The sequence below is a fragment of the Adelges cooleyi genome, unplaced genomic scaffold (assembly GCF_023614345.1).
Source record: "Adelges cooleyi isolate 19-005CV unplaced genomic scaffold, UGA_ACOO_1.1 ACOO_flye_CR_arks_rails_tigmint_CR_PRNA_23, whole genome shotgun sequence".
Classification (NCBI taxonomy): Eukaryota; Metazoa; Arthropoda; class Insecta; order Hemiptera; family Adelgidae; genus Adelges; species Adelges cooleyi.
In genome coordinates this window covers 7,268,739-7,287,138 of record NW_026095893.1, presented here as the reverse complement: position 1 = coordinate 7,287,138, position 18,400 = coordinate 7,268,739, and the positions used below count along the sequence as shown (strand labels likewise).

General features: G+C 28.0%; 2 protein-coding genes and 1 pseudogene across 2 annotated transcripts; 1 reads left to right on the top strand and 2 right to left on the bottom strand.

Moving 5' to 3' along the window:
• Window positions 1-458: 458 nt before the first annotated feature.
• Window positions 459-2,247, bottom strand: LOC126835241 (uncharacterized; annotated as a pseudogene).
• On the bottom strand, window positions 1,955-8,649 carry LOC126835240 (CXXC-type zinc finger protein 1-like). Its single transcript, XM_050567692.1, has 11 exons — window positions 8,426-8,649; window positions 8,239-8,360; window positions 7,649-7,739; window positions 7,486-7,588; window positions 7,002-7,162; window positions 6,587-6,781; window positions 5,170-5,307; window positions 4,572-4,730; window positions 4,330-4,491; window positions 4,098-4,235; window positions 1,955-3,102 (listed from the first exon to the last, which is right to left on the bottom strand). Exons 1-11 carry the CDS (start codon window positions 8,438-8,440, stop codon window positions 2,899-2,901), a joined length of 1,488 nt encoding a protein of 495 aa, XP_050423649.1. The 5' UTR covers window positions 8,441-8,649; the 3' UTR covers window positions 1,955-2,898.
• A 227-nt stretch (window positions 8,650-8,876) lies between these two features.
• LOC126835239 (bromodomain-containing protein 7) lies at window positions 8,877-17,922 on the top strand. Its single transcript, XM_050567691.1, has 11 exons — window positions 8,877-9,164; window positions 9,423-9,728; window positions 9,814-10,055; window positions 10,156-10,448; window positions 10,519-10,627; window positions 11,245-11,428; window positions 11,493-11,628; window positions 13,285-13,607; window positions 14,264-14,410; window positions 16,520-16,701; window positions 17,419-17,922. The coding sequence occupies exons 2-11, from the start codon at window positions 9,518-9,520 to the stop codon at window positions 17,593-17,595; spliced, it is 2,004 nt and encodes a 667-aa protein (XP_050423648.1). The 5' UTR covers window positions 8,877-9,164; window positions 9,423-9,517; the 3' UTR covers window positions 17,596-17,922.
• The last annotated feature ends 478 nt before the right edge of the window (window positions 17,923-18,400 follow it).

Genomic DNA, 18,400 nt, shown 5'->3' with positions numbered 1-18,400 from the left:
AAAATTACTTTGCATATCAATTACATTATTTTAACATTTATTTTTAAGTGTTTTTAACTATGCGATAAGGTATACAGGAACGACAGAATATATGAAAACAGATTGTTCACTCGGGCCTATAACAATAGGATTGAAAATAAAGCTCTATGATGGCCCGCCAATATCAAAGTGACCGTCTGAAGGGAATTTGTTTTTAAACGTGTTCGCGGGCTTTCGCATTTGTTAAATAATTCAGTTAAACAGAATGTTTCTCTTGTATTTACCAAACATTTTATAAGTATTAATAACCATAATTTAATAATATTATTTTTACAATTACAGTTGTTTTATATTATCTTACGCACTATATAATAGTATGACGTATCCAAGGGAAATAATTTTAATTTCAATAGTAAAATACAATTAATAAATAATAATACATTTAATAATTAAACATTTTAAAATTCCCAATAAGTACATATAATGCATTATAAACATAACATATCCATACTTATTAATATATCATTTTAATTATTTCTAACATAGAGAAATAGTAAGCTGTCCACCGTATGGCATGACAACTGACAGAGCAAGCATTAATCAACTATGAATAGTATTGACACGCAGTATTTAATTACATTGTTATTGTAAAAATAATATAAATTAAAAAAATAAATAAAATAATACAAACTATTATAAAAAAAGTATTAAAACACTAGTATTGCATATTTATATACCTAGTTATGCATGTTTTAAAATAACCAATTTTTTATTTACTATAATTCTATAGGCTACTCGGATAAAAGTCGTGTCTTTAAAAGTATAATTGGCGTACAAAATGCGCATACGCGCCTGCTAATAGATTAAAATAAATAAAAAATAACGAACATGAAATAATTAGTAAAAATGAATAAATCACAAAGGTCACATATATAAAATAGTACAATTGTTAGTAAAAAAGTATAAAAAGTATTAATAAGAAATTAAAATAATGCATATTAATTTATTTATACATGTTTTAAAATAGCCAATTTCCCCCTTTTTTACATCTAAAATAAATAAAAATAAACAGTAAAAATTAATAAATCACACTAACGTCACATAAATAAAATAGTCAAATGATTAGTAAAATGGTAAAAAAAAAATGATAAAAGATAAAAAGATTATTTACAAATGTATTAAAATGGCCAATTTCCTATTCTTTCTAATTTTTCTGATATTGACTTTTTTTTAAAAAATTTAATTGCGGCATGAATCCGGAATCTTATAAAATAATCTTTATTAAAATAGATATAAGGATGGTTAAATGTAATATATAGCATAGCTAATTTTAATTTATTTCCTACTTCTTTTTCAATGGAAATTAAGGGAAATCTACTCATAAACATATTTTCAAGCTGGTGAATAAAATCATAGAACTCGTGGTGTGGCATCATTAGATTTCCAAAAGCGGAATTATCTTTGTCTTCGTATGCTTTAAAATAACAAAGTAATAACGGGGTATCGGTTTCTTTTTGGGTTTTAGCGTAATTAATGCAGATATCACAACTATGTTTTTCGATACATTTTTTCATTAAAAATCCACATACATAAGTAAACGTGGTTTGTTCCGGAGCGATAAATTTCTATACCTACTCAGTTGAATTTATTTGAAGTGGATTTTTAAATTGAAAAGGCGTTTTTTCGGGAAACAATACTTTAATAGAATCATTGTCAATGGGGTTTTCATTCATATTACTTATAATAGCATCCGAGTACTGTGTACAGTTTGCATTTTCAGAATAATGGAAATGATTCTGGCAAAACATTTTTTTAAACGACCAAAAAAATTGGACTGGTGTCGGATTTATATTATTACCAGTATGCTGTTGCCTAAAGGTACCAAACAAATTTTCTAAGCAGTCCTGGTTAATTCGATTTGTGTACAGAACAGGTCTAAAAGGTCTATTAAAATATTTCAAGCCGGGTCGCTTTGATAAATTAAATGTCAAACAATTTTTCCATATTTTCAATAAAATTAATTGTGGGCAGTGATGCATCAGGTAAAATGTTTATTTCTTTAAAGGCTTTCATTCCAGCAGTGACACTCATACTAAATACTTAGGCGGCTAAATAAACACGCATTTTTTCAAAGGGCCCAGGGAAGATATGAGAGTGTTAATTTAGGAGCCGCTCGCAAATTATTTTTGTTGTCTTCAGAGTAAAAAGTAATCAAATGTTTTTTTTAATTAAGTGGCCATCAAATTAAAAATTATGTTAAAAAAACATGTTCTGGGTAGCTTTTAATAAATGGGGAGGGTTTTCATATCTGTTCTTCCAACGCAAAGCAATTTTGATGGGAATTTTGTTTTTAATTTATCTTATAGGATTACTGTGATAATGTAACGAAAGATGGCAATCGCCAATCACTAAAGAATCCTCATTACTGTATTAATAAGTATACACTGTATTGCAAGCTCTTATTAAGATTTTGGGAAAAATTGCCTATACTTTACTCCTTAAAAATGGGTGGTATAGTGTCCATTTATACGACAGTATTACAAACTATTAAATTTATTTACCAGTTACCAATCAAAAATATTGATTTAAAATAGTTGAATTACTCAAGTAGCTATAGGTAACAATTCTTGAATGATTTACTGAAGTTTTGCCTAGAAGGTTCTCAGCAAACACAATGATAAATATTTTCTTGGTACAATTCTGGGTAAAACAGAATCAATCAAATAACAGTTATGAATTTTTCATATTTTTATTAAATTTTACATCAAGGTTAATGGATAATTACAATTGAATTATGAATACAAATTTTAAGGGATAGAAAAAAAACACAAGTACTCATAAGTAAAGAATGTTTCATTAAACACATCCAGAGGTCACCATTCTTGTAAATGAATTTTCATTCAGAATAGTAACTCAGCACTATTCATCAGGTGCTACGGTTAATTTTGATAAAGTACTAGGATTGTTTTCTCTTTGATGTTTGGAATTAGCTTCAGATGTAAGGCGTTCCATCATATCATGGTCATACGTTGAATGTAACATTAAAGCTAAAACACCAGCACGTGTTGACATTCTATGTCTTATCTGCCGTTCTTTCTCAACTAATTCATCTAGTTTTAACCACTATAAATAATACAGATATGTAAATAAAAAAATATCAAATTGATAGACAAAAGTAATTATATTAAATTACATAATATGTGATGCGGAAAGCGAAAAAGGAAAAGGGAATAATTATTGGAATCTTCAAAAATTTGAAGTTCAAGTTAGAGGTATTAACTGAGTCTTAATTGATTTTTAAACAGTTTGAGAATGGTGCGTATTCGTAGTTAAAATTATGACTAAGTTATTGTAATTTTAAGTTTGCCAACAAAAGATTCCTTTTTACATCACATATAATAAACACAAATTTGTTTTTGCAAATTAATTTAAATATAAGGTAGCATAGTTACACATTACCAACATCATATTTGTTATTTTTAATATATAAAGCTGAGTTGACGTCTGTACACACTTTATAATAAGATACATCGCAGGACCGTTCAACTCAAATTATGCAGGGCAACTTAATTTGTCTGGGATATAAACAAAGTGGAGTTATTAACCTCAAAACTTACTCTCTCCACTTCCAGAAACTACATTGCAAAGCAATCAAATTTTAATTTTGTCTACGTAAAATTAATTAATTGAGGAACATTTTGTTAAATTAGTTTGTCGTTTTATAAAAATTTAAATAGTAGCACAATTATTGGAAAAACCAATATCCAAGTAGATACACTGACTGAATAAATGTCAGTTTGAATGTGGAAAATTATCTCGATATAACTACTAATACAAACTATGTGAACCGTTAGGTATAATTATAATGTTTCGTATCAAAATTCAGCGACGGTTAAACCCCTATTACATTCAAAACTATGAACTGATACAGTGATAGGAAGCCTTGTAAAATTTACATTGATAAGCTGTCTGTGAGACCGGTGCGAACTAGTTACAAGTTAAAAACAAACAGAACATAGGGGAGAAATATAAAGCTACAAAGCAAGTTGTTCATACCGGGTAAGAAGTTGGCTATTAAATAGCATACTTAATTAGTTATACATGATAATTTAATGTACCTGGCGAACTCTTTCCATGTCAATTTCAGCACGTCTTAATTTGTCCCAGCAGAAATGTTTAATGCAATTTTTTTTTGGAGCGCGACAAAATTCCCCAGTTAAATTGAATACATTTGAAACCAATGGACAACCACATACCTAAATTCAATTAATTGAATAACAATTTTTTTTTTTTTTTAATTTGAAGAATATAAATAATAAAAGATACATTAAATATTAAATTATCATTTACCTCAGTGTCGCTTATAATAGTAAAGTCTTTGAAATGTTCTGGACATAATACTCTTAATCTTTTACAATAGGTACCTTGCGACGAGTTATAAAAATCACAAAACATGTTGTTACCATCAATTCTAGTCTTGTATATAGATCCAAATGATGATTGACTTTCATACTGAATGTATTTAATACATTTATGAATTTATTAATTTATAATACTCAAACAGTCTTATTTAATTATATTTAAAGTTAAACCTTGTTAAAACATTTTTCCATATGTTTAATAGCAGTTCTAGTATGTATTTCATGTCCACAAGTCACACAATGCATGCTCATTTCTTCATCAACGTCTTGTACTTCTTGATTTAGATCCACAGTTAGTAATTTCGACTTTTCTAATAATTTATCTAACTCCTAAAGCAATAAAGATAATAAAATATTTAGTTTCAAAATTCCAAGGGGATAATATAGATCATAGTATTTAACATAATATTTTTAAATAAGTTAACTCAGTTTTAAAAAACAAACGATAGATTGGAAGCTCCAAAATTAACTAACAACACAAATATTAAGAGCAATAAATTGTATAATTATTTTTTTAACAAGTTAATAATATTATTTAAAATTTTTAAAAAATAATTTATTTAAAAATCGCAGAAGTAATTTTAAATTTATAGTTCAATTTAGAATTATAATATATTAATTAAGGCCCATGCATGTTGCTATTTGTCAAAAATTTAAATAAAAGCAAAATATGTTTTTCTACATTTATATTCATCATCATGTCCCTTAAAAATAAAAGTACCTGTATACAATACTAAAATATAGCTAGTTTAATTTTGTAAATTTTTACCTTATGTCTCTTGTCTAATTCTTTTAATATATCTCTGACTTCTAGCTGCTCCTTCCTTACTACTTCTAAGTTTTTTTTATTAGTTTCTTCGGCAATGCATGGTGATAAACTCCATTCTTGGAGTCTTGGAGGTAGCACCTATAAAAAAAAAGTTAAATATTTTATAGATATCCTTCTTATATAACAACTGTGGTCATGTTTTTGGTTTTACATTTTAAAAATATAATACAATTTGAAATTGATTTTAATTAATTGACATAAAATTATTAAATTAGGTTTTTTAGTTTATACTTAGATACATTATTATATTATCAAAATACTCTGATAGGTATTATAGAAAATTGGACATTTATCTTAAAGGTAGTTATTTTTTAAATGGTGTATCTCATTTCTAATTTAAGAAATGTAATTTGTTAAGTCAATGTTAAATTAAAAAGCTGGGGAAAATAACAAACATATATTATATATTTAAAATCTTAAATTATCTAGTCTTTGACTTTTTTGAAAAATGTTTTTGTTTATCACTCATGTAGAAAATTTCGAAAACTACAAGATTCAATATTTAATTTATTAGCTGTTAACTTTATGTGTTAAAAAAATAAAAATATGCAATCTAATAATTTAATATTTTTTTAATTCTCACATCAAATGAACTGGCAGTTAATGGATGGAAATTCCACTATCTAGCTATTAAACCCAGTCAGACAGCAACTGGAGGTTGAGTGACCACCAGAGTATATTTGCTCTAGACAATATTATTTTAAAAAAAGTCGTAATAATTATAAATGTATTAATATTACCTTTAAAATTATAAATATTTTTTTTTCCCTAGATAGTTTACGGTAAAGGATGGGGGGAAAAACAACAAGTGATTTACCCATTTGAATACATTGGAAAATCGTTTTTTCCATTGCCTCACCCTTTATACAAATATTTCTTAAGACAACTTTTTAAAAAATTACTAAATAATACAATAAAATTTGAAAACTTTTTATAACACACAATAATTAAAAAAAAAAATAATATCTACTAAATAGGTCTTCACTATCATTTGTAAATTTTGAATTTGTATATTGTAGCTAATTTTCTTTTGCCTTAATTGTTTTATGAATATATAATTTAGTTTGAAGCTGAGTAATTAAATATGTATAGACAACCGATATTTATATTTAGTATCGAATAAGTACTTATGTCGTGGCCGAGAGAATTAACGCAGCAGTGCTTTTATGTACTAGCTGTGATTTGACTTTGTCACTGGGCTTTTCTTCCGCTAGGCAGGCAACTGTCTAGAGAATGAAATGACCACCTGACTGATGTGGAAGGAAACGAGAAACCACCACACTATAAATCTCCTTCCCTAGGATACAACTCTTGTTTTTATAAAAGTTGTCAACCAACCTAAAAAAAAAGTACTTACATGAAAAATTCTTGCATTGGCCAAATTTATCCCACATTTATCCGAGCAGTATTTTGAATTATGTCTAGCCATTTGTGTACAACCAGGGCCATAACATTGGCCACGATTTGCGACTGGTAAATTAATATTGTGTTCTGCATCAGAACTCGAGTCTTTACGTTTTCGTTTAATGGGTTTTGATGCTGATCTATTTTCCTATTTTAAATCATAATAATATTCTGAAATTATCTTTATAATTTATAATCAGTCATTTTTAATATAAATATAAAACTGTGTTCACTTAATGAGTAGATATAGATATATATAAGTTGCAATAATCAACATATCATTTAAATGCAGTTCTGTTAGGTCATCATGATACACTCTTATACATACATACAGAAGTAAATTAATTAAATTCAATTTTTTGTAAGACCTGTTTGTTGAGTTTTTGACATTTTCTGTTTTCACATAAGTTTGTTCCACCAAATCTTCGCATTTCAATACACCCAAAACACAATCCACAGTCTTCAGTTTGTTTGCAGTTATCACATCGACCACATGATTTGTACTTGTGATGATGTCTTCCACGATTGTCTAATTAAATTTATTACAAAAATATAATACACAATGATAGTAAAAAACAAAATTTCTGTCATGTAATGTAAATTTATTTTATTAATAAATAGATAATCTTTATTATTAAATTATCTTGAGACTTTTGGACAAATATATTTTTTGAGAAATAATCAAACAGACAATAATCAGTCAATAATCAGACAGTGCCACAAAGATTTACTTGAAATGCCAAAAAAATAGGTTCTATACAAAAACTATATTAATTTTATTATTGAGCCCAAGGAAAAAACACGTTCCCCTGATTCAATATTTTATGATGAATAAACTATGTATATTCATACCAAGTTTACTAGTATCAAATTGATCATTTTTTTCTTTATTTTCACTACGACTTAATGAAGTCTTAAATACTGTTTTCAATGTAGGGTCTTCAGATTTACATTTCTAAAAAAAAAAAAAATAGTGTAAAATACGCACATATTTAACTTTATAATATATACATACATCACAAAAATATTGTTTAATAAGCTTAGATTGTTTTCTTGTTATTCCTATACAGTCACCGTGATACCAATCTTCACATGCATCACAACCTCTGTAACAATTTATGAAACTATAAATTTTAATTTTATTTCATTTTTACTTTTATAAACAATAATAAGTTAAAATCAAAACAAATACTTTTGCACTACAATTTTAGAAAGGAACTTCACTAATTAGGTTTGAAATAACCTTTAACCCTTTTATGGCTGTACCTTTCAGATAAAATAATAGATCAAACTGATGACTGTTCAAGTAAAACAACTATGCGATTACTTCACCATACAGGCTTACAAATTATCTACATAAAACGCTAGTGCGTAATGAAAAAATTAACATTTAGCTGCTATGGGTATTGTTGAAAATCCCACAAGTCCTACCAAATTAAACCATTTATCTTTATTGGTTAAACCGTAGTAGTTATGAAGTGATCCATGTAATATTTTTAGTTTGAGTGAATAGGTAAAGTTCATTTTTTGTTTGGTTTTCCTGTTTTATTCTATGTTTAACCATTACCGCCAACGTGTTAAGAATTGACAATTAAGTGTATTTACATCATAAATCTTGAACTATCAGATGATCGACAAATACAGTAAGCTTGGCCATCTTGTTTAAGCAGAGTAGCGATTTTTGACTTACGCTCAGGAAGCATAAATTGCTTAGCTATTTCTTCTTTCTAGAATTACAAATTATTATTTATAAAAACACAAAGTTAATCTTACACTACATCTTAGGACTTACAGAAAGTCTGGACATTGTTAATATTTTAAATGTAATTGGAGGCTAGAATCTAAAACTAACTATAATTAATATTAAAAAATGAAATCCAACATCTAAACAGAAATATCATTTATTAACTATTAATTTTAGCAAATAACTAGTGAGTAGTGACTTGTAAAGTTTATTTGTAAATTACAGGAATGCATTATTAGTTAAAAAATAACCCCATAAATAATAAAGATTCTTCATTATCTGTCATGAAAAATTAAAAACAATTTGTATTATCTGCTGGGAAATAGTGCAGTGTATCTTGTTAAAGAACGGAAAATACAAGCGTTCTTTTTAAATTTTAATCCATGAATATTCATGGAAGAACATCGTTATTGTTTTGTCTAACCACGAAAATTACTTTTCCGTTGATAAAATTTAGGGGTGATTGTGATTTGTATAAGATTTTTACTATTATGTTTTTTGTTTACACTTTTGACTTTAATCGACTATCAACATACACAGTTGCAATTTGCATTGATTAATTAGTTAATCATTGTTATTTATTATCCGTCTACCTACTTCAAGTGTGTTTTTTGTAATTCCAGTTTTGTGAAAATTATTAATAGTATACATCTATACTATAAAGTATTTTATTAAACTATTATACTTTTATCCTTTTTAACATTTTTATTCAAACTGGCGTCTTTTGATGAAGCTAATGAGTTTGAAAGTAAGAAGCGAAAGAAACACAAGCGAGATAAATATGAAGGTAAATTGAATAAGAATTTTGTGTGGGAAAATGTTGAGTGTTAAACCGGTGGCAGTAAGTATTAATGCACTGCCGCCTTACCCACTCAGATACTCGTCCTCCTCAATACAGTACTGATAGTTTTACTATGAATAAAACAAAAAATAGTTTGTTCCAATTTAAGTACATAGGTATCAATTTAATTTTCTCCCAGTTTTCAGTAGTATACAAACGAAACAAAATTTTTAACAAACTTGATAATTTATAATTTTGTTTCAGACAAAGAAAAACCAGGTGGTTTAAAATTGATTTTAAAAGTGGGTAGTGGGAGTTGCTTACCTACTGATGAAGTAGTTAATAATGGAAATCATGAAATGGAGGATTATTTAACAAAATCACATAAAAAAAAGAAAAAGAAACACAAGCATCATAAAGAAAAAAAAAAGAGGTTGCGGGATGATGTCATAATGCATGAAGATGTGAGTTTAGGTGAAGAAACTCTAGCAGAAGCACCGTTGTCAAAGCGTAATGGAGATTTGGGTAATGAAAACCGATTGCCATTGAAATATGATGAGTCTCAAGTTGGTGAGTTATTACATTATAATTTATAATATAATATTATATATATATATATATATATATATAATTTTGTTTTAAATAAATGTTTTAGTTTCAAATGAATGGGTATCAGATGATGCTAATAACCTTAATGAAAACCGCCAGACCTTGCAACAATTACTAACACATTTGTTGAGAGCCTTAGAGCGCCGTGACCCACAACAATTATTTGCTTGGCCAGTGACTGATCGCATTGCACCTAATTATTCTCGTATGATATCTAAACCAATGGACTTTGAAACAATACGAAAAAATATTCAAGGCAATCGCTATGGTAGTCTTAACGCATTTTTCGTAAGATCACATTATTATAATTATCATATTTCTTTAGATGTTTATTACGTCTATGTGGACTATTATTATAAATGTTTATGGCATAATTTACAATTTTTAGGCTGATATCAAACTGATGTGTGAGAATGCCATGACATACAATCAACCAGAAACCATTTACTACAAGCAAGCTAAACGTCTTCTTCACGCAGGTTTAAAACTTACTGGTCCTGAAAAATTGAAAGCTTTGTTAACTGCATTGCCTGGAATGGCGAATATCCCACCATCTCAATTGGGTTTTGATATTAATCAGGATTACCATGGAGATACGTCAAATGATACAATAATTGAAAATAATGACCGCTCATCTGAAAGACTCCTTGATATTGATCAATCAAACCAACGCAAATTATTGTATATTTTATTATTATATTAAACTGCTCATAAGTCTATGTATGCATTTAATCGATTACTTTTATTTTAGATCAAAGTTTGAAGCAATACCTGATAATATGACACCTGAAGAAATCCTTAAACAAACACAAAATGCTGCTAAAACTGCTTCTGACAAATTGGCTACTAAAAATACTAAGGTATTTTATATAATACTATGCTTTTTTGATTTTAAACCATGAAGTGTAGCTTAGTTGGGTGTCTAGTTATTAACCAGACATTTCTTAGTATATTTTGAAAAAAATCTAATTTAAAGCTTTATCTACATATAATTATTAGTGAAGTAATTAGGACTTCTTTGGTAGTTAATTTTTTTTTGATTAACAGCAAATTTAAGTGTTTTTCAAATAGATGTAGTTATGCAGAATGCGTTTTACTCAGTCCATGGTGGTTTTAGATCAAAAGCTATGTATTATGATGAAATCGAATGATGATACAGTTTTAATGACAATGACAAAGACTTCTATTTTTAGTATGTCATAATTTAGCTTAATACTTGATGAAAATAAGGAGTTTTTTACTACTTAAAAACTGTGAACTTTTTATCTAAGAAGTATTTTGATAAAAGCATGTGTCATTGTTTTTAAAATATTGTTCTCTTTCATTTTTACCATGGGCGATTTTGCTTTAAAACTATGATGGACCTATTTAAATGTATTCTGAGTAGTCAGGTTTTACTCTAGAAATTAGTAATTATAATGTCCTCAAGTTAAATTGATATAATGTCAATAAATTTTATTTCTAATTTTTTTAATAGATGGGATTTTTAAAACAACAAAACAATGGATCTACATCTTTGTCAATCTTAGTTCCAAATGATGGTATTAATCCAGAAACAGGAGAACGTCCTGTTCTTTTAGGATCATTAATTGGAAAACTTACTCATGGAGTTGGATCACTCTCAGGCTTTCGTGAAGATAGACGTAATATGGTGAAAACTGGTGCGTTGTTAACATTTGTATATGAAATGTCACTTTATTTAAAAACAACAATTTTTTTGTCTAGTAAAACCTTTATATTATGGTGCATTTGGTTCTTACGCTCCTACATATGATTCAACATTTGCCAATATAACAAAAGAAGAATCTGATTTGGTTTTGAGTACGTATGGAGATGAAGCATCTGCACAATATGCAGAGAGGTAAATAAATAATTTATATTTTAGACTTTTGAAACCTTATCAACTGTTATATATAAAATGGTTGATAAGGCTTAAAAATTATTAAGTGGCATACCAAATTATTAGAGCTGCCGATTAAACGTGTAAGTAAATTAAAGCCGCAATTCTATACGTGTATTTTAAATACACGTGAAGGACAAGATTCGTGTAGTTTGAATACACGTGTAGAAGTTTGTGTAGTTATAAGTACACGTGTACCTGTAACTACACATATTCGGTATTCTTACAACTGTAAGTTTTAATAAGACCTGTAGTTTTACGTGATACTCTTCTTTAATTAATGCTTTTCACTAAGATAAAGTATTATGGCCATTGGGTCAAGTTAGTGGAATTTCGGTTCCTACACGTGTATTTATAATTACACGAACTTATACTCGTGAATTCGAACTACAAAAACTTTTCCTACAAGTGTATTTATAATACACGTGTAGAATCGTCGGCTCTACAAATTATTTACTACCTCTTTCTCTTTCTCTCGCGTTGGTTCATCTTATTCTCAAACATGATGTGGATGTTTGGCATTTTCGTAGCTAATATCCAAGCTTGTAGTTCTTCTCCTGGTTCGTCTGTGTTGTTATACCCCCAAGTAGTACTTTGGCTGTTAAAATCGCCAGTTACTAGAGCGGGGTTGCTGATAACTGGCAGAGAGCTGGGTGCCCAGTTTAACATTGGTGGTTTGTATACGTTATATATTGAGAATCCATTTATGCTGACACCTATGGTAGCTATATCGCCGTGTGTAGTTGTGTGTAGGATGCTATGCGATTTTATGGTATCTTTGACGTAGATAGCTAGTCCATACTTTGGATGTAGGTATTGGCATGCGAGGGTAAATCCAGTGATTGAGTATTTTGAAGCCCTATCTTGTGGGACATGAGTTTCTTGGAGAGAAAGGACGTCCGCTGCTTCATCCTTCGCAACGCGGGCAAGATAGTCACATTTGGCTTTGGACAGGCCTTCGACGTTAAGTTGAAGTACTGTGAGAGTAGGATCCGGGGTACAGTTTAGACCGGGGGGTCCTCGTCCATGCGGTAGCCTTGAAAAAGGCTGTTTTCATTGTTTGATGTTAGTGAAACGCTCATATATTGGCCGTGTATCCAGCGAAGGACGGCAGTCGAAGTGTTGGCTATTAGTCGTCTTACGTATTTCCGAAGAATAACTGCGTGCAGTGGTGGCCTCGTGCAGGCTGCCAACAAACACCCCCTTTAAAATTGATAGCTTTCAAAATTAATTCCTTTCTTAAGATTAGATGGGCAATCCATATTGCAAGGGATATTATGTCTATACTATATATACATATATTAATTATTTTGATATTATGCGGCATGGCTTTCCATGCATTGAAAACGGTATGTAGTATATTGCAGTTTCAACCGAAAACACCATTTAATGAGACGACACACCATTATTTTTTCCTAAAAAAAAATTTAACAAATTCTTATCTGCTTAACTAGTATTTTTTGAATAATGACGAATGATTGTACAATTATGACATTTATTTTTAAACTTGCTTTATTATTGATAGGAAATATACAATATCTATAATAGCTTGTTCAACTTGTAATGTTAAATTTCTTTTAGAGTAATAATAATAATAATATTTGTAATTTTATTTAGTATCTTAAATTTCACCAAGGATTCTGATTATGCTATGACTATGGCTGATAACTTGCTTGATTTAATGACTGGTGGAGATCATAGAAAAACAAAACGTATCTTAGAAGACCGAAAAAAACAAAAAAATATAAATGAAGACAGTAAGAAATCTATTCAACTACAGCAACCTGGGTCTGTTCAACCATTAGTTAATTCACAAGTTAATATTGGGTTATCAAATAATATATCTACAAATAATCAAACAAAAACAGCACCAATACAAATTGACCAATTAAAATCACTATCCGAGCTGGGAATTGATACAAAATTTATTGACTATTTCCGTAAGTATATTATTTTAAGACAGTTCAACTAATCCCTGCCTATTACGATGAAAAGAATGTTCTCAAATTTTTTTAAAATTATTTTGGCCACGATCAAATAAAGTATTTAAAATTTTTTTTCTTAACTCTTCTTTTTTTATAGTATTCTTTAACAATAAAAAATAAGTATTAAAAATCAGTTTCTTATGTAAAATAATCTCTGCTTTCTGAAAAAAATATTTTTAATCATTTTTGTGTGAGTGACAGAAAGTCATTAAAATTGAGTTTATCATCTAGTTGGTTTTTTCGTGTTACCCAAAATTTAAGGATTTTTCTAGTATTTTTTCTGGAAGTTGAGATAATTTTACACAAAATGTGTAAATTTAAAACTTGGTTCTCCATAAAAACACTTAGAAAAACAAAAAAAGAGATGAAATTTCATAGAAAAATTTCAAAAAAACGGTAATAAATGACCACAATAATCAAAATAGTTATACATAAAAATAAGATTATTTTTAATTTTTCCACTTTTCTATGAAATTTCACCTCTTTTTTTTTTTTCAGCGCGTTTTTATAAAGAACCCAATTTAAAATTATTAAAATATATTCATATATTATTAAATTTAAATGTCTGTTTTTTCAGTTTTTTCATTTTTTTTTTTTTGTTGTGATTTTAGAAGAGCAAAGTGTATTTCAAGATAGATTAGATCAAGTTGGTGGTTTATTAGGCCGTTTACAAAATGTACAAAACCAACGACTTAGTGCTCCTCTTCCACAACATCTTTCCCAAATTGCACAGCCTTCTCAACATGAAATACAATTAGGTAATCAACATTTCTATTATTAGGTGCTTCTTATAAATTGTTAATTAGTTTTATAATAGAGTCACTTTATTTGTTTTTTTTATAAAAACTATTATTTAATGAAAACCCAATAGACAAAAATATTCTCTTTAATGCGAGTACGTATTTCGTCAACTACGTTGCCAGCGCTAACTGAGGAAAAACCAGCAATACATTTTCCTTATACAGTAGTGATGGCGTCGTACAGAAAGCAAAGACTTATCGTTAACCCTATTTTTTACAAAATACATTAAATGACTGTAAAAGACTTAAGATCCAATTTTAGTGTAGGTGAGATAAGAAATAATTATAAAAGACAAACTAATAAGTGGTACTTTTTGGAAAATCATTAAGAGGGGTCCCCTTATTAACATACTAAAAATCCCACCCTCCACCTTTTTACTAATATTTTGGAGGAAGTTATAAATACCTCCAAAACTGTTTTGTTAAATTCTTGAAAAATATTATACTTAGGACAAAACTTTTCCCACAAAAGTTGTTCCTTGTGTAATTATCTATAAGTTTGCTCCTTAAACTAAATTTCTTAAGTACTAAGTTGAAACATTATTTTTTTCGTTGTCTAACATTGACAATATTATCATCGCTATCTTCATTGGAATTTACTTGCACTTTGTAGGTGTTAATGACACCAAGTTAAATTTCTTCACAGCAAGTTTAGTAAAACACGAATAACAGAAGGTGTTCAGTGGTGTTTCTTTTTTTGGTGCTCCATAAGTTGCTTGCAGGTTTTTTATTGACACACTGCAAACTTATTATGGCGATGTATTGGAATTGTAATAAACTATGGACACACAGTCTAATCGATCGCTGAATGTGTGTGTTTCTTTCCTTTAGTTTTCATATTTAATTTGGTTATCAACTATTTTAGTTAATAAATGTAAGAAAGGTAATTTTTCATTTTGTATATAAATTGAATTTATGGGTTTTAAAAATTTAATTTTTGTTAATAATTGCATGTCAAAATCTTTGGGTTTTGTTAGAATAACACCAACATAATATCTTATCCGTTTTCTTGGAAATTTGGTAAAACTGTTTTTGCGTTTTCAAGTTTGTCTATAAGTAACTCATCTATAAAAGGTTAAACAAAATAAAGAAACAGCATGAGCAATTCCTTATCACCTTTCTCTTAGTATGTCGTGAGTGCTGATGATGATAGCATTGTTACCAAAATATATGTGTAGGCTAAAATATATTATTTTTTAGTGTAATACTTTATTATGTTATTACTTAACCATTTATAACCCCAAGTTTTGCTTAGGTTTTTTTTAAATTAAAATAATTAAAATGTTTACAGTTTTTGTGTTATCCAAGATTGCTTAACATTTTTACCACTAACTAATTATTAAAATAAATTAACTACTTATGGGAGTGATGCAGTGGTATGAGGTGTCAAACTTGGTATTAAAGATATCGAGTTGGACTCCCATGACACTGTGAAACAGATATTGTCTACCCCACCAAATACAAGCTTTGATTATTTGAGGGGGGGGGGGGCAAAATATCAGAAATATAATCTAAAATAATACTGGTAATAATATTATACTCGATTATCATACATACGTATGGATTCATAGATGTAGGGGTATTTAAGTATGCTCATACTGATGGAAAATATGTTTTTTTTTTTAATAATAATTATTAAGTATTATAAAATGAAAAAGAAATGAAATGTAATACTCTGTGTATTAACATATGTAATTGTAATATGTAATATGTAATCTGATTTTGCCATGTGTTCATTAGTTTAAAAATATTCAAAAAGATTCATTTCATGACAACACAAAATATTATTTTTCAAACTTTTTGAGTATATATATAATATATATATATATATATATGTATATTTTTAACTTTTTTTTTTATATATTTAATTTTTATACTATTTTCATGGCCAAGTTTGGCTGTTTTTTTTTAACAAATGAAATTTAATTATTAATTAGTAAACAGTGTCTAACAACAACTAACAGTATGAAAAGTTAATGAAATTCACAAATTACAATTGCATATTATCGTATTTTTTTTTATTATAAATTTAACAAGTAATCATTAACTGTATTATTTTAATAACAGCGGATAAAATTACTGAATCGCTGACAGAAAATTTAAAAAGAGTTCCTCCTTCAGCTGTAATGTCAGTTACTGGCGTACGAAAAGCAATGGGAGTGGCCCAAATATCTCAGATAGATATTGGACAAAATAATTGTCATTCATCGAGTGTAGTAATAGGTTCGTCCAGCCACCAACAAACACAGGTATGTTGCGTATAATAGTTGGCTTTTTTTTCCAATTTTTATTTTAATACTTTTAAAAACTTAGTTCTGCTCTTAAAGTTTTGTTTTTAAATATATTACTGATTTTTTGTAATTTTTCTCTATCACAAGTGTATTAAGCTATTAGCAAAACTTAAAACAAATTTTTAAATTATAATATTTCAAAAATAAAAAAAAAAACATGATCTTTTACATAAAAAAATCAAAAATCTGTTTCCTACAAAGCCTAGTAAAGTTTCCAAATTATTCTTAAAGCTTTACAGAATTGTAATCAGACCATCCTAAATAACTGAAATTTTGTCTGGCTTTTTTATAAGTGAATAATTAATTTATAAAGCTAACTATTTACGATACCACATTGTTTTTTGTGTAAACTACATTGGTATATTAAATACATTGCATGTGTAATAATTGAAAAAAAAAATGTGTGTAGTTAAGGGTTGATCTAATGAATAGTTTTTTATCTTTTTGTCTAGGATAATATTAACCATCATTAATATTAAAATTCTTTCACAATTTATATAAATATGATCATAGTCCATAAAATGTAGTTTTTAATAGTTTATTTTGGTCTTATTAAAAATGTATTGATCCCATGTAGTACTTCCTAGAAGTAATGTCTGGCGTGTATGTGGCGATTAACATTAAACTTTTAGTTAATATTAAATATAATACTAATTGTAATGTGTCTAACTTAAGGTATCATTGCTTAATGATGGAATACAAGAACGTGTCGATGCTGTTGAAGGAACTGTCTCAGGAGTTGATCTAGAGTCAGAACTTAGAGAATTTCTTGAAAGTGATCCAACATTAACTAGTTTTCCATTGCATGACGAAAATGATCGAACTATTGAAGAAATATTGTCAGAATCATAAATTATAAAAATGTATTTTATCTATATTATATTTATCTTGTGGATGTTTGAGTTTGTATTTTAAGTGGTTATTAGCATATAATAATACTAGTAGTAAAGTTTTTATGACACTAAATATTAATTAAATGTTTGTTTTTAATTTATACATTTTTTTTTATTGATTCAAATAATTCTTAAAATAGTATAAGAACAAAAGTATATACTATAATATTACTGTATTTATTTTATAATCTGCTGATATCTAGACATAAAACTTGCATTTTATTAATTACTTAATGTAAAGTTGAATTAGAAGTAAATGTAAATAAAATGTCAAACACATTAGAAATAAGAAATCGCTTTTGGCCATAACATATGTTAAATAAAATTAACATTTAAGTATTTTTCCATGTTTTACATTATAAGTGAATTATTAATATTATTTAGGTATACAATAAAAATGACAAATTGTAAATATTTCAAAACTTAGTCATTAATTATTACTTATTATTATACTGTAAAATATTAAAACAATTTAAAATTGTAATAGTTTATAGTGTAACATATTGAACAATTATAATACATTATTATACCCATGTGTTGACTATATTTTAAGGTTTAAATAAATAGCATTGTGTATGCTGGTTAAAAGTTAAGACCGCTGTCATCATCTAGCTTTTATCATGCAAGCTTAACAGGACATGAAGGCCCAACACTGCTATCATGAGATGGTTACTAGGCAGATCCGTTTTCCAGGAAAGTAGTCAGTCCGTCGCTGGAGAGTAGGATGGCAGCTCCTTTTCACCGTACGATTGCTCGCCTGGCAA

Bases quoted from the DNA above. Each gene is read 5' to 3' on its own strand.
- LOC126835240 (XM_050567692.1), bottom strand. The intron at 7,163-7,485 runs GTATGAATATAC...AAATTTAATTAG, and splicing joins ATTTGATACTAGTAAACTTG to ACAATCGTGGAAGACATCAT. The intron at 5,308-6,586 runs GTAAGTACTTTT...TTTTTTTTATAG, and splicing joins CCAATGCAAGAATTTTTCAT to GTGCTACCTCCAAGACTCCA.
- LOC126835239 (XM_050567691.1), top strand. From the start codon at position 9,518: ATGGAGGATTATTTAACAAAATCACATAAAAAAAAGAAAAAGAAACAC. The intron at 10,056-10,155 runs GTAAGATCACAT...TACAATTTTTAG, and splicing joins GTAGTCTTAACGCATTTTTC to GCTGATATCAAACTGATGTG. The intron at 11,429-11,492 runs GTGCGTTGTTAA...TTTTTTGTCTAG, and splicing joins ACGTAATATGGTGAAAACTG to TAAAACCTTTATATTATGGT.